The 17,723-nt window shown below is 29.1% G+C and overlaps 1 protein-coding gene across 1 annotated transcript in view; it reads left to right on the plus strand.

Annotated features, from left to right (window-relative positions):
• Positions 1 to 14,910, plus strand: part of LOC122532263 (extracellular serine/threonine protein CG31145) — a 50,936-nt gene extending 36,026 nt beyond the window's left edge. The window contains exons 6-7 of the mRNA XM_043660875.1: positions 2,279 to 2,552; positions 13,633 to 14,910. Of these exons, the coding sequence (XP_043516810.1) occupies positions 2,279 to 2,552; positions 13,633 to 13,834 (476 nt within the window). The 3' untranslated portion in view covers positions 13,835 to 14,910. The remainder of the gene's footprint in view (positions 1 to 2,278; positions 2,553 to 13,632) is intronic.
• The last annotated feature ends 2,813 nt before the right edge of the window (positions 14,911 to 17,723 follow it).

Raw genomic sequence — 17,723 nt, forward strand, 5'->3', positions numbered from 1 at the left:
TGGATAGAAATTATCAAGAAGTAATAAATTTATTATTTGCCTGGGTTATACTTGAATATACTTAAAACTGAGAGAATATTACAATTTTGAGACAAAAGATTCTCATTCGAGCGCAAGAGGTTAACCTTGCGCTGGCAACTGATTGCGGACCATAACGAGCGACCGAACCGTATACAACATTTTTTGTCGCTTTCTTTTTGAACTCGTCGATATATCACTGGATAGAAATTATCGAGAAGTAATAAATTTATTATTTGCCTGGGTTATACTTGAATATATTAAAAACTGAGAGAATATTACAATTTTGGGACAAAAAATTCTCATTCGAGCGCAAGAGGTTAACCTTGCGCTGGCAACTGATTGCGGACCATAACGAGCGACCGAGCCGTATACAATTTGTCACTTTCTTTTTGAACTCGTCGGTATATCACTGGATAGAAATTATCGAGAAGTAATAAATTTATTATTTGTTTCGCCTACTTCGTTTTTACTTAAATATAGTCAAAACTGAAAAAATATTACAATTTTGGAACAAAAAATACTCGAAGCAATTTTTTTGCCTGTTACTAGACCGCGAATTTTTATTTTGAATTGAATTGAAAAAAAGAAACTGAACTCACGCAGAGATTTGTTTTACTTGCTAAGTCTCGTCTTGGCGAATGCAGAATCATTTTGATTTTGGTTTCTGTTGCTTTGTTTTTTTTTTTTTTTTTTTTTTTCTTTTATATTGCAAGTATATTCTCATTTATAGAAGCCAGTTAGTGTTGAGTCTCGAGTTCTGAATTTCTATTCTTATCTATTATCTGTTATTGTCCAGACAAGCAAATGGAGAAAGCTAATGAATCTGTATTATCCAAACTCTCTGGTTATCCGAACAGCCTTGTCCCCCGACGTGTCCGAGCTATTAGAGCAGTACAATAGCATTGCACAAATACATAATATAGTGCACAGGCATTTAAAGTGTGCGGGAAGCCCATAATCGAGCAAAAACAAATAATTCACAGAATAATCTTGCACGCTGCTACATTTATGTGGGGAACGATAACAAATATAACATAAAATGAACAACGTAAGAAAATGTTGCAATTATACACAACAATTTTGTGTATAAATGTAATAAATGCTCCGGATTTCAATATTCAAATTTCGTCAACATGTTTTATAAATAAAAATAAAACTAAAGTATCACGTAGCAAATAGTCCAGAAATGCGACAAATAAGTTATACGAACCGAAATCTTTACTAGAGAAATTTTAAAAGATTATTAGCGTTTACTTCAATTTAACATCAGGGAAGTATTTTAATGGTACACTGATGAAACACAAAGTGAAGCAATAAATAAACAAAATGAAACTTTAAAAATGTGAATGTATGGATATGCAACTTTCAATGTTATGTTAAATTATAAAGAGTTAACACTCTTTTTTTCACTTTAATACAGGATCAGACGGGATATATAATGTCTGAATAAAATATTTGGAAAATAATTAAATAATACATTAATCTAATTTGCTTAATTTTTTGAATTCATAAACATAAGTTTCTTAATAAATTTATGAAATTCTATAAACAATTAAGTAAGGTATCATTTATTAAACGTTCAACTCCATAACTAACAGAAAGTAATTTTCGTAACATGGAATTGATTATTGAATTTCGAAATTATTCATCTCGCTTTCTGCCTGTGGTCTTCATTTAAATCAGAAATTATAACTGTACAAAATTTTGTCCATTAAACTTCCAAATTTTAATTAAACTTCCAAACAAATAAATACACTTGTAATACCATTATGAATATATTGCACGTATTGTACAAAATGTTTCATTAGTACTGTAATGAGATTTGGCTATCATGATTACGTTGGTGAAGTTTGAAACGAATCTGAAACTACACGTGAAAGTTATAGATTTCCCCGCAGGTCACAAAATATTTAAATAATTTTTCATTATATCAATCATTATTAGAATTTCAAAATGCAAAAATAAAATATAACGAAATGTTCCTTATAATATTCCTTATAATGTTTCTTATAATATTTAATAGTTAAAATAGTTCCCAACATAGGTTCCATTTCATAAATTATCTTTTTAAAACTATAAAATTCTATAAACATCAGTTTGAAACGATTCAATGATACTATTTAAGAATTAATATCCTGGTATGATATACATTTAGAATTCTAATTTTCCATACATTATTATACATTGTATACAATTTTCTGTTATAAAGATTCATAAACAGATTTCTTAATATTTTATTTCTTTTGTATACTTTCAGATTCCGATTATTGTTCCCTCGTGAAAGAAATTCCACCGTATAACGAGGGTCGAAGACTGCTAGATTTGATGGATATGGCTGCTTTAGATTTTCTCATGGGGAACATGGATAGACACCATTACGAAACGTTCAAACTTTTCGGCAACAACACGTTCCCTTTGCACTTGGATCATGGTAGAGGATTTGGCAGACCCTTCCACGATGAGATATCTATTTTGGCTCCCATCTTACAATGCTGCATGATCAGGCAAACAACTCTAAGCACTCTTCTAAAGTAAGTTTCGTTTGTGTTATAGAAATACTTCCTAATTGATTCTCTGCTTGGATTCTGACAATCTCATTCTGCTTTCTATGTTGTGTCAAAATTTTTTTTACTGATAAAAGACTTGGGCGTTTAATGAAAAATAACAATTTGAATTGTTTCGACTGATCTGTTATTGTTATTTTAGAAATAACGTAGAGAAAGTGACTTTCTTTGGTATAAGATCCAAATTACATTCTTGAAAATCGTAAAATTTAAATGTTTTCAAAAATCAGAAAATTGTTTCATGACTGGATCCATCCATGATCTTGAAGATTGAAGTCTCTCCAGTTAAAAAATTTTTTGAATTCCAATATCTCATTGTCCAACCTTAATATTCAGAATTCAATAATATGGTGAAAAGAAATTATACAAGTTCCAAGGAATTGTTATAAACTTCAATCTTCAAGACTATGATCAGTTTTATATTAATTTAGAATTTTTCAAAAATTGCTTTTCCTTACTTTTCCATTCCACTATATGATATTAAAATATCTTTGAAAATGAACTGAGTTGCGCTTTAGTGATATAATTATGCTCTTTATTGATTACGTATTCCATTTAAATCTACTTCCAAGAGTCAGATAACTATAGTAATTTATATTGCGTTGTAAAAATTTAATTTTTTTCTAATAGAGATTAATAATATAATAAAATTAAATTAAATCAAAAATTCCAAAATTAAACAATGTGAGATATAAATTTTTGGCTTCGAATATTCAATGATACCAGTAAAGGGTTAAGACCTTAAGAAACTTGATCGAGGCACCTATCGATTGAAGCAAGAAGGTATTTCGAGAAGATGCCTTGCATAATTTTCTAATTAAAATACATCTTGTTAAAAATAAATAAATATTCAGTTATAGAGCTGTCTGTATATGAATTATTTTGATCTTATCATTAGAAAATCACTTGATCTCAATGTCTATTTTTATTATATATTTAGTTAGAAAGATCGATACTGAAGAGTTCTAAACTTTATATAGTTTCCTAAAGTATCGTCAACATTTTCCTCGCTGGTATTTACACAGTGTGATTGAAATACAAAGTGATTTTTATAAAGCGGCCAATTGAGTTTTCTCCAAAATGGAAAGAAATATGAAAAGACCATAAAAAATGAAAGATTCTGTTTCAGGGAGGAAATATTTTGAAGTGTACAACAATATTTTGACATCTAAATGATCTCAAAGTCAACAAAAGTTAATTGGAATCATTGCAATTTTTCTGTAGCTAATTATTAAAATGTTAACAATGTTGATAGTTTTACGTTATTATTAAAATAACGTATTTAACGTAAAGCATTGTTATACCAAATACTCAAAATTATTATCTTTTACTTGTGTCCAAAAATTAATTCTATAGAAAAAAAAACTGTTTGCATATTACCTCATAACTTTGGCTAAATAAAAATGATACGAATTGATTCTGCAATGCATAATAACAGTTTTATAGTAAAATTGGTCATATTAATAAATAGAAACCCAATGTTTACACATCCTTGGAAAAGTTATCAGAAATTGGAACGTTTAATGTAATAACACATTAATAAACATATTTTCTCGAAGTATTTAAGTTTTTCCTCCCATGTGATGTAACATGTTCGTGACGAATTTATCACATAGAATACTATCGAAATAAAAGAAAATTTAAAAATATTGAAGTGATTTTGAGATGTTCCTAACTACATTATCGTATATATTGTAGGCCAAGATATTTTCTCCCTCAAACAAAACATTTTTCGATTGAATGATTTTTTTGTATCTCTTTTCATTTTTCAATCAGTCACTTAATATGAATCATACTGTATAACAGAATTTATATTTTTTAACCTGTGCAAAAATGCTAGCTGCCAATTTTTTATCGTTGTTTTGAGATTCATTGACATCTTCATATACGTAAATAAATATTTTATCAATAATAACTGTTCCAATAATAACAAAGGCAAACTTCAAAAATGTTCATTCACTGTATTCATTTAAATTAATTTTATTTCAATAAAAAGCAAATTGAACATGAACAAAGATGTGCATACGTCTAGAAATCTATTCATGTAAATTCTATTTCTAATGTCTATTCCATGTGTCTTAATATCTATTAACATCATAACAGTTAATAGGTTAAAAACTATATTACTTCATTTGAAAAAATTAGAATATACTGGCTATGAGAAACATTACAATATTCTCTTCTTTCACTTTTTTTCAAAATCTTATTAAAAATTTAAGAAACACTTCCAGTTGAAACACACAGTTTAAAAAATGATTAGTTTTTTTTAAAGAGAAAGATCGATGTTAGTCTGGGTCAGACAAATGTCCTGCCACTGGCTTAGAATTAATTCACAGGAATAAATGATTCTTAAGTTGTCTGCTGGATCCAGAGAGCAAGAAAGTATGTCACTGAAATATACATGATATCCATCCGATAAAATTTGCTCTTTTAATAAATCTAAAGCATGTTCTTTTATAAATATTTATCGGAAACTAAGATTGAGCGGCGATTATTAAAAAAAGTTATTACAACATGTTTCAATATCATTAAAATCTGTAAAAAGCCCTCTCTTCTAAATAATCATCCAAACGACTTTAATACTAACTAACTAAAAATTATAACTAACTATGACTTTATAAAAAAACAAGGTATAGATAATATAGAATATGTAAATAAATAAGTGAATATAAATAGGACCAATCGTTAACTGTAACTTGACTGTCACCAGTTGTTATAATTAATTGTTGTTCTCTTTAATATTATAAACAGAAAAGCTAATGGTCGATTATAAAATCAATCATTAACTATGATTTCACTGTGCCTCGTTAGTTTTTATAATTAATTGTTTTTTAATATTATATTAATGTTAAATGCGTTTTGAGTAAAATAGAATTATTAACTATTAATTACTCATTGCAAACGAATAATTCTTGATAAACGTTTCAACGTTTATAGCTTTTTTAAAAATAATATTGATCATAATAAATATTTTAGTTCGATGTACGTGTTTTAGCGATTGCAAAATAATATTATAACTATTAAAGTTGTAATAAAATTATTATTAATCCCTAAATGTTTGTTGTTGATAACTTTTTGTTTCATTTTTCATATTTGTACCTTTTAAACTAAATTGAATGATATGATTGTTTATTAACGTTGCTCAATGTAACTTTATTTCGTTATCTCGAAGTTTCGAGTTTTATAAAAAAATAAACTCCAGTTTGATATTCATTCATACTTCGCTTTAATTTACTATTGCCTTGTAACGCTTTATTTTTTTGCAGTAAAACGATCATATTTTTACACAGATATCTATCGTAATAAACATCACTTAGCAAACAATTTTAATCGTCAAACTCTGGATTTTACACGCTTGTAAAAATCAGTCGTTGCATGTGCAATCATCTAATAAAATAGAATAATTTATATTTAAGTGGATGTAATAACACTCTGCAGTATATATATATATATTGCAGAATGTATGTATTATATATATATAAATATCATATATATTATAATTTGTATATTAAATTACATATTATGCAGTATGTATATATTATATACATATAAATATCATATATATTATAATTTGTATATTAAATTACATATTATGCAGTATATATATTATATATATATATATATATATATATATAAATATCATATATATTATAATTTGTATATTAAATTACATATTATGCAGTATGTATATATAATACATATATATAAATATCATATATATTATAATTTAATATATTAAATTACATATAAACTTCAACCAGTTTTATATATATATAATTGTTTGATATTTCTTGGAAAATTTCAAATACTTCGATTTTTCACTTGCACACAGTGGCGGACAGGATGTACATGTTTGATATTGACACGCAGACGTTACCTATGTATGAAAATAAGTATCTAATTTTTATACCAGACATTTTCATAGCAACCATTGTTCTCATTAAATTTCACTCGATAGAATTATAAGTTATCTCACGTCGTTTGTCCTTCCTCGCGTCTCACCTTCTTCAGCCCATAAATCAGAGGTTCCCCCGTTCTCCTATTAATTTCGCCAATCGACACAACGCCAGGAAGCAAGATAGTAAAGAAAGATCGTGGATCTGGACGTGGCTCTAATTCGACGTGGCTCGGTACGATCGTATCGAGGCTGGTGTCGCGAGAGCACAGGATCGATCTGGGTCGAATTTACAATTCAGAGCGCCCCCTCTTTCTCCCCTCCCTTCCCCTCCCCTCCTCACCTCTTCTCTTCTCTTCTCTTCTCTTCTCTCCGCTCTGGATGGCCTCTCGGCGGATTTTGAAAAAGGGAAAACGCTGGGAAAACTTTACGAGCCGTGGCCCCCCAGGGCTGGATAAGGCGGATTTCGGAGTGAAACGTTTTACCAGAATTGGCCGTCGCTAGCATCGCTCGTGAATCTCCGCTTTGATGCGGATTCACGGTGGCCGAGGCTTTTTACGACCGCGATAAATTCGACGGGAGCGGATTTCGTCGACACGCGTAGCTACACACGCGCGTACGGACCTCTTTGTGCATACGTGCCGATCGCCTCTCACATGCGCGAGCGTGTGTGCGTGTATGCGCGCCGAGTGACCGATGCACGGAACGATTATCGATTTGTTCGACACGCTGCTCAAGTCGAAACTAGAACCTCGTCTCTTCTTCTCTGGCACGCGTGTTTCGGTGGAGGTTTCACCTTTAAACAAATATATCACGAAATTTAAATTTGCTATCAACAACTAGAGAACGCAAAATATTTTCTATTTTCTTACTTTCCTCATTTTTAAATGAGGCGTCGCTCGCTGTTTAACCACTTGCGCTGGCAACGAGCGATCAAACCGTGTACAATAATTCGTCGCTTTCTTTTTCTTTTGTGATGATATAATTGCTATGATAGAAATTAGAGAAGTTAATAAATTTATTATTTGTTTTGCCTCGGTTATACTCAAGTATCGGGACAAAAGACTCTCGACGCGCGTAACACGCCATTCGCTTTTTTAAATATTCGCGCCGCCACTGCGACGCGACGTGCGCGACACCTGCTATCGATAAAAATTTGAATTCTACACCGGTTGAAGGTAATCTCAGTCTCGAGGATTCTCTGAGTTCTTTAAACCTCTGCGGTTTCGATTTATCTTTCTCATTTTATCCGAAGTTGGTCTACATGTATGTATGCATGTACATGTGTATGCTTGAAAATTTAGGTCATAGTCATTTACGGAATTTTTCGAAGTAGTGCGAACGAAAATATTTTCGAAATAGTGCGAACGAAAATATTTTCGAATTTATATTATGTTATATATTTATTTTGAATATATATTTTAAATTGATTTATTGAGGTTAGGGCTTATAATTAGATTATAATTGCTTGTTTTAATTATTTCGACAATTTGATCGTCGTTCTCATATTTTAATACGTTATAGTTATTCCTTTGCTATCATATTTAATTTCAGAATAATATTGATGTTCCAATTAATCAACGAAACGAAATATTGTGGCACGTTGAATAATAATTAGAAAATTCTTTAATTCGTGAAATTATTGGAGATTCGCAAGTTAAATAAAGTATTGCTATTTGCAGAAATAAGAGACAATATGCATAGTGGAAAAAATTGGGACAAGGACGCAACGAGAGAAAAAGAGATAAGAAATAGAGAACGAAATTATTTTTATATCTCTGTGTATCTTTGTAAATATTACTTTGTAGATATATAATATTTTTTATACTTCGCAAGTTTTCACTTTTATTAATATTCGATATTACATTTTTATTATCTCTGTCAATCTTCTTTTCAACTCTGCACTTTAATGCCAACTGAACTTTGAATTCGGGCAAATGAAAAACATTATGATGTACTATCGTATTATTACTGATACTATTTTTTTACAAATTGATAATTCTAATTTGAATTAAATCATGATTTATTACTCGTATTTATTATTATTTTGATGCAAATTGAACTTGCAATTCGAAATAATTGAAATCATTGTAATTAAACTGTGGAAATAAATTTATGACATTTACAAATTTAAAAATATAATATTGCAAATATATAAAATATCGTGCTCGAGACTCTGAGACTAATGAGGCTCCGTAACATCCATATTTTTTAACATGTAGCATTTTAATAACAAAGCATGCCTTCAGATTACAAATAATACTCATTCTAATTATTGTGTATTGTATGTAATGCACCATCTCTTCGAAAAAGTGTAGTATAGCCGTTTATGGTTTTGGAATGTAGGTGTAACAAGTAAAAATCCAGGACAAATGATTATAATATGAAATTGAATGCCTAAATGAACATTTATGCATAAAAATACGATTTATATGAATTTTCTACGCAATTAAATGGAAACTATTGTTATTGAAAGAATTTGCAAATTTAATTATTGATCTTTCCACCATAGGTATCAAATATCAAATGAGGAACAGATGTGGGTTGAGTATATTTTCAAAAATATAAATTTCCATAACTTTGGTTGAATTTAGTCCAGTTGCTTATTATCATAGAACACAGTTCACCGAGAGTGTCTTCTTAAATGAAATTGTGCTGGACGTTGATGACGCATTGAAGAAGCCCACACATTGCCCATTAAACCTGATAGTATAGGATAATTGCATCCTGTGAGTACTTCATTGCAGCTACTTCATCGTGTTAGTCATGGTTACTTCTCTTTCATTATGACTTCGTTTTCTTTTAGTTCTCATTCAACTTTAATACGAAACACGTATCATATGCTTCTTGTCTAATATATTATTAAACTGTTGGACAATTTTAATTATTTGGTATAATAATATTTCTAGGGTCGAGCTCGTAATTTCTTTTCATGGAATTTCTTCATTTCTTTTTTAACTGTGAAAAGTTTTTAACGAGTTTTTAATGAACTTAGTGATATAAATACTATACCGTCTTTTTTCTTTGCATTATGAAAAATTCGTTGCAAAACCGTTTAGCACTTTCACTGCTACTGGAATTTAATTTCCTCTTTTGCAGAAAAAATATATTCTTATATATACTATACATTTATTGTTACTTATTATTATTTATTATTTTTTATGCTATATTTTTTCAAATATTCTTACATCTAATTTCGTTAATGATTATTAATCGGTCTTGAAAATTCGTAGTGAAATTTTAAAGAAATTAGAAACTAATTAGTTTTACAGAATTGACATTCTATTGAATAGTAAGTTAGTAGTATAAATACAGTATAATTTCATCTTTTCACAATTTCTTCATCTAATAGTAGCTTATGAAAGAAATTCGAACATTCACCAGAGTCTGTATCTGCTAGAAGCAAGTCTAACCACTTACTAGAAGAATTTTTGTATGTAATAAACAGTTAACGTAATTATTGTATTAGTAAAATTTGAAATTAATCGATAATAAAATGTCACAGTAATATTAATGAAATATCAGAATGTTTTATGTAACACATGTAATCGATAAACTATATCTACAAGTTCGAATATTTTCATCCATAGTTTGAAGTTTCCATTCACTATGTCAGAACAATTCAGTTATTATTTTAGCGAGTAACACCAAACAGTAATCATCATTATATTTACTTTATTTTATTTATTATAAAATAATATTGCACTGTTGCTTTAGCAAAATTATCGAAACAATTTAATGAAAACAAAATTGTTAATTACAATGCAATGGACTGTGGTCAGATTTTGAAAAAAGATATGAATAAAAGATTTGGAAGATGGAATTCTATTGGAGTTTCGATTAGGCAGATATTAAAAGGATCTGTCGTTTAGGATCATCACTATCCTCAAAGACCATAATCGTTCAAATGGTATAAAAGCTGTTCGATCAAGTCTTTATCCTTCTCTCGATGGAGAGAAGCGTGCTTTTCTACGTTCCCCTGTGACATCGAGAAGTAGCCAGCCAGAAAAATACTTTTATCCGCGTGCTTCTTCCAGAATGTGTCCTTAAATATACACACAACGTCCACATATACGAGGTGTCCCGTTAGAAAACTACTGTACTAATCTTTAAGTGATTTTTTTCTCTTTAAAATTTAAAAACAATTTCTTTAATTTTTCAAAATTATTTAAAAAACTTGTTTGTTATTTTTTTTTAAATACAGCTTAATTTTTTGACTCAGAAATAAGATTTATCTTCGCTTTATTTACAAGGAATAAATGTTTGGTAAACTAGTTTTAGTTTACGCTTTCTTGATTTGCAAAATTAAACAAAATGCAATGTATAAGAAATATCAATGTAAAATATATATAAATAAATATATAAAATATGAATTCGCAGAAATATGAATTTGAAGTGTGAAATTACGAGGAAGTATACCATATACCAATGAGACTTTTGTTCAAACAGAAGATATTTATTATCATTAAAAAAATATCATTGAGTTATAAAAAATGTAACACAGTTTCGTGCATTTATAAATTTTTACACGATGCACTTGATGTGAAAAAAAATCTAGAAAACATCCAGAGGAAAATCCATTCTATAATAATACGTAAAACAATTTTCTTATCAAAGTATACATGAATAAAAATCTGCAATCTGTGACACAAGAATCGATAAAAAAAAAAAAAAAAAGAACAGATTTGGAGTACCAAAAGATCCACGATCGATTCGTCATCTATTTCATAAGAGCCGGCAAAAATACGTCTAACCTGAGACATTTGAAAGAACCTTGAAAAGCCAAAATGTCAGACGAGCCACCCTATACGCGCTATAAATACCTTCCGCGACCTGTCTGCTTAAGTCGATACTTTATTCATTGCCTGTTCCGCAAGGAAGAGCCCAGATCTTCCATTATCGGACCGCGTCTCGAAATCTCGAAGGATGTGCACGAGCAATGTGGAAAATTTTCAAACTGGAAAAATAATTTTTCTCGAAGGGATGGAACAAGGGGAAGCGAAAAGATGTCGTGACAAAACGGAGGTGGGAAGTTCCCTTGGTGATAGATAGTAAGATACGTGTCTTACCACCGAACCAACTTCTAATTACGAGCATTTGCATTTTTATTGAAAAATTTCTGTCGCCTCACGCCCGAGCTCGCTGATCAATGCGCCAGACAGGGACGAGAGGAGAAGGAGAGAAAGAGAGGGGATGGGTCACGTTTTTAATCTTTCGAGTTCCGGCGACTTCTGCGTCCGTGGATTTGCATGTTTATTAAAAACGATCGAATTACTTTGATTCCCTGTGAATATTGAAAACTGTGGGTCGACCAGGTTTTTAGAGAGGGGGAGGAAGAGGGAGAGAAAACAGAAGTATGGCCCTTTCGAAGAGAATTTCGGTGACAGGCCATAAACAACTTGTTTAAATATTCTATACACACATACACACACACACACACACACACACTCTCTCTCTGTTCCAAAGAAGAAAATTTATCTTTGAATTTTATTTAATATAAGCAGTTTGAAACCTTGTGCAAGATCTAGTGAGGGTTTTCAAATTTACACGTAGTCTTGGTTTTACAACTTTAATGACTAGGTCATTTTGTATCAATTTTCTGTATTTCTGTCTTCCTTTTTTTTTTTTTTGTTTCGTTTTTTCAAAAGATATTCTTATTAAAGAATAATATAAGTAATTAAAACTGAGAATTTTCCATGTCATTTAGAGATATAATTTTCTAATTTTTATATATATAGTTTTTTTGCATTATTTAACATTTTTCTAAGATTCTTTCAGGATTTAATATAATTTATGCAATATTAAGTGTTTCATGTTACAACTGGTACTTTTAAATTCTATTTCTCAGATGAAGTTTGGAATTATACTATCAAAAATAGAATCTTAATCATACATGTATATCTGATTTTTATTAAATAATGATTATCTGGTAAATAATGCAGATTTTTAAAACAATATTCACTTTCTATTAACATACATAGTTCACATATTAATAAGTCGTACTAATTTTGTTTCATATATTCATGTTTCAAGTAAACGTTTTGTAACTCCTGCATTTTCAAATTAAGACCAAATTTTACCAATATAATCGACCATAATGATTTTTTATTCTAAAAATAATGAGATTCCAAAATATTTTACATGCAGTTTTAATAACATTACTTTGCGACGTCAATTTTCTTCATTGTAACACTCAATTACACTAATCGAAAATTATATTATAATAAGTTTAAATTTATATCTTTGTTATGTTTTTATACAATTATTCTCGTAGATATTTAGTCCAAATTTTCGATTTTTGAGAAATTGTTAATATTCAATCTGTTATAAAACCGTAAAAAAAAATTACATAATAATCCATCTAGGCTTATTTCAAAGCGTGAAGCTTCTTTCACAATCCTGAATTTATTCTTTTCAATGACAACTTTCATCATTAAAGTGGATAAATGAAGATACTTTTTTTTTTACTTGAAATGCTACAAATTCGAACAGCTCTCAAAAATATTAAGAAATTTTTTCGTGACTGAAATTGCTTCGAAATTTTATAGAAATGACAATTATTTATGGGAGTAACTGTATTTTTTACAGACTCATAGTTATTGATTGATCATTAAGAAAATTCCTATTTTGTAAATTCTTAACCTTTTATAATCCACTTTCCAAACTCTCTAGATATCGTGTTTATAGAATATTATCTTTCAAAAATTTTTATTTAGAAGATACTTAATATTTAATTATAATCACGTTTCATTCTATTTATTCAAAGTTATTTATTCTATTCTCTATTTATTCAATTAACGTGCCAATGCCCTAAATAAAATCAAAAATTATTCTCGAATATATATTATTATAAATATATTATATATATTATATAATATATATTATAAATATATTATAAATATATTATATATAATACTTTATATATATATTATATATAAAGTTAATAGTGTGTTAATAAAGTATTCCTATTTAGCTTTCACTTTGAGTAAAGATATGAATTTGTTGCTTATGCAAGCATTTTCGTATCACGTGAATATTCCATTGACGTGAAAGTTAATATTAATAAAGAATAAGAAAAGATATATATATATATATATATATACACGTCTTTAGACTGAAAAGTTTAGCGATGATTCTTTTCTCTGTTCTCAGATTTCACAATGGGCCAGTCCCCTTGAGCGCAGCGTTGCGAAAAAGCATGGCAAAGGACCCAGTGGCGCCAGTTCTATGGGAACCCCATTTCACAGCCCTCGACAGAAGGGTGCGCGTGATTCTCCAAGCGATAAGAGACTGTGTAAATCGCGAAGATTCGAGTCAAGTCGTTCACGAGAAAGCCGATGACGCTGGCACCTAGCCGTCTAGTGACATAGTGCAAAAAGAAAAATCTCCCAATGACTAACAAACATAAAAACGAGAGGAAGAACTGAAATTTCTAACGCGCGTAGAGTATACCTTGTTGTAAAAAGACCGTGTAAAAAGACGTGTGTAAAAAATGATCAGTGATGAACGATTGAAGGATAGCAAAGACGAGGGTGTGATATACGTATATTTTTATGGTTTTAGAAAATAACTTCTTGTTAACTAAAGTTTTAGCCAGGGTGACGTGTTGAGGTCAATTATCAAATGTCGAACCTCGTTCTGATTTATTAGTCTTTTGCGAAATCGTTATCTTGTTATCTCTTCACGAAGGATAATGTTATTCTATTCTCTTATCACTTTATTTTGTTTCTTTCCTTTCTTCTTTCTTTTTTTTTTTTTTTCTTTCTTTCTTTTTAGAGAAACTTGTACAAAGAAGCTGTACATAGTGTATGTATCATAAGCAACATGTACGAGAGTTTTAAGATCAAAAGGAAAAAGGAAAAAAGAACGTCTGAGAATGCCCTGCTTTCCGTGTACATATATATAAGATCAAAGAAGAGAATCGATATCGCTTTTTTTTTTTTTTCAGGGCTAGATATTTTACGAAAACGTTTCATCGTTGGAATCAACGACTGAGAAATCGGTTACTTTAGGAAGGATCCCGTGAATCGTTCGCTCAACGATGAAACTTCGCCGAGAGTTGACGATTTATCGCTTGAGTTTATCGTTTACCCTAGGCGGGACGAGTGATTTTCTAAGCCACAGTTCCTCGCGATAACATAACGCACTTACTGCTCGACGATCTAGCGTCAGACTTTTTTACGAGAATCCAGTTTTCACCTTTGCGAACAGCAAATTGCGTGGTCGAGAAAATGTGTTTCATCTGTGGCGAGCGCTACGGTGTGTATGCGTGGGAGCCGTCTTTTTTAAAGTGTGCTTTTTCGTACGCATGTAAGTACTACTGTGAATATTTCCAAAGTGCACCTGTAACTTGTAAGTGTTTTTTTTTTTTCTCTCTTTTTGTTTCTTTCTCGGGCAATGAGGAAAAGAAAAGAAAGCTCTGTTGAACTATTTTTTGATGTATTTTCACTTGACCAAGTCTCAAGACTCATCAGTACCTACTCTTCCTCGTTACTTCCTTTTTTCCCTTTGAAGCGACAATGATTGCAGTGAATCTTTTGCCAGGGGAAGCAGAAAGATTTTGGTAAAGGAATTTAAATGTTATTAGATTGTTTGTAAACTGATTTTTTTTTTAAAGTAATAAACAGATTGCGAATTTTCATGGATATAATCATATATGTATGTCAAAAAGAAAATTGGACTTGAGCAGGGAAATGTTTTATCTATTTATTATTATATTGATGTCTTATGTATTAATTTTCTCATAAATGCATGAAAATTCGCAGTCAATTTTATCTATAATTCTTTCTTAAATAACGAAGAAAAAAGAAGTTCTATTGAACAATTTCTTAATACATTAAATTAAATTAAACTATCAAAATCCTTCCTTACTTTTACTTTTATTCTATTTGAAGTAAATCTTCTGTATTGTTTTTAGATGAAAAATTTTAGAAGATTGTTTCATTCAAATTGTATTTAACGAATAAACTCTGAATATTTATATAAATTCGTATTCTTGTGGATACAATTAAGAGAAAGGAATCTAGATGAAAAATTGTTTCTTTTTCTTTTATAAAATATTATAACAAAAATTATAGCTTGATATTTTTTTCTTCTAATTTTTTTAGCTTTCCTTAATTTTACTGTGCATTTTCACATCTTTAGATTGTTTATTAATGGACAAAAATCCAGCCATGCAGTAATAAAATACTTGATACAATATCACTTCTACCTACTTTCGGTACGTCGAGCTTCCTCTTAAACAAACTAAGGTAAATATAAAAAGTTCGCCGGAATTAATTATGCACAATTTAATATTGTAATTCCCTGGAAAGTTCTTAAACTTCTATCTAGAACCTTAATTAATATCATGTTGAACTTGCTGGTTTAATAACATTACCGATCAAACTATGACTTGCTCCTCCTTCCATCAGGGTAAGTACAAGAATTACAGAATTCTCAATGAGAACATATTGCAGGATCGAGTACTTTCTTTTTCATTCTACTAAAATTATTCGGCTATTTACTTATTTTTAATTGCAAGGCTATAAATAAAAATTATTTGTTGGTAAATAATGATTACAGTACATTCCAGTATAATAAAATTTTGAAAAGACTAATGAATAGATTATGAGTTTTTGTGCAAATTCATATTTTGAAATAATATAATTATAAAATTCTAACTTCAGTATAAAATCTTCTTTTTCTCTCTATTAAGTAATATAGAAAGCATTATACTTTGAATATTTTATGTATTTTTTTTATATCATGTGCAATCTTGTATTTCAAAAGTTTCTATAAATGCATATAATAATCTACTAATGCAATATTATACTGTCATAAATGATAAATGAATTACAATGAAAGACTGTTATCAAGTAAATGATGCAACAATTTTTCAATAAAATTTATTTTAAAAAGATAAATTATTAAATATTTATTAAATTTAGATATTAATATTTAGATATTAATATTTATTAAAAATAGAATATTATTAAATATTCTATTTTTAATAATTATTAAAATAGAATAAAATTCTCGACGTTTCTAATAACAGAATAGGCAAAGAAGATTCCTATAAATTCCTGTAAGGACTATCGTTATTTTAAGTGGTAACGTAATATTTTATAAAAATCAATATTACAATATAATATTACATAAACAACATTATGATACAATATTTTCTAAAAACCAACATATAGTTCTTAAACTTCTTAATTTAGTTATAGTTCTTGAACGTATAGCATCGATAAATTACATATTGAATTTTGAATATATAGGGTGATTCGCACAAATGCAACAAGTAATATCTTTATCTAATATCTGCTAATTGAAATTAGAAAATAATATTAAGGGAGGAAGATGAATAGTTCAAGTAAAACTATATATTTACGATCATATTTTTCGTACAAGTAAATATCTTGACTTCAATTTTATAAAACTCGTGAAAGACGACGAAAACAAATTTTATGCGTTAAATAAAATAAATAAATTTAAAATAAAATAAATAAATTTAAAACAAAATAAATTATAAAATAAATTTAAAATAAAATAAATAAATTTGAAATTAATTATAAAATAAATAAATTTAAAATAAAATAAATTATAATATAAATTTAAAATAAAATAAATTATAATATAAATTTAAAATAAAATAAATTATAATATAAATAATAAATAAATAAATTATAATATTAAAAATAAATGTTAAACATTTTAAATCGCTAACAGCTGAGAAATAAAATAATGTCGGTAACATTAACGGTGACATTTGTTCCCAAAGAGTTAATATCAACGATAATGAGAAAGAGCTTGTACAAAATGTCTGATTGGTTCAATTATACTTCTCGCTATAAATTCTACCGTGAATAGCGGTTATGAGAAATTGAGGAGAGAAAGAATGTCTGATCATTTTTCTCTTAACTCGATGATCCCCTACGTATTAGCAGTCTTTGAATTATTGAATTTCAGATTGAAGTGCATTGCCGATATTCCGTCGTTGGGAGAAGAGACACCGGTAATGAAAGGAAAACAAAGCAACCGGGTAAAAATCAATTTTTTCCCCGCGTTTCATTAAGCGAATCTGAAAGATTCAGAATGCCTTTTAATTACGTCATGCGCCAGAATTTAATAGTTTCCGGACAGCCACTGGTATTAACCACGTTTCCCTGGAACGTTTTATTTTCGTGCAGCACTATGATTCGATCCTCCATCGAACTTCATTTCCCTTTTTTCGCGAAACTTACTTACGATTAACAAGATAT

This window comes from Frieseomelitta varia, unplaced genomic scaffold, assembly GCF_011392965.1.
Source record: "Frieseomelitta varia isolate USP_RPSP 00005682 unplaced genomic scaffold, Fvar_1.2 scaffold_444, whole genome shotgun sequence".
Lineage (NCBI taxonomy): Eukaryota > Metazoa > Arthropoda > Insecta > Hymenoptera > Apidae > Frieseomelitta > Frieseomelitta varia.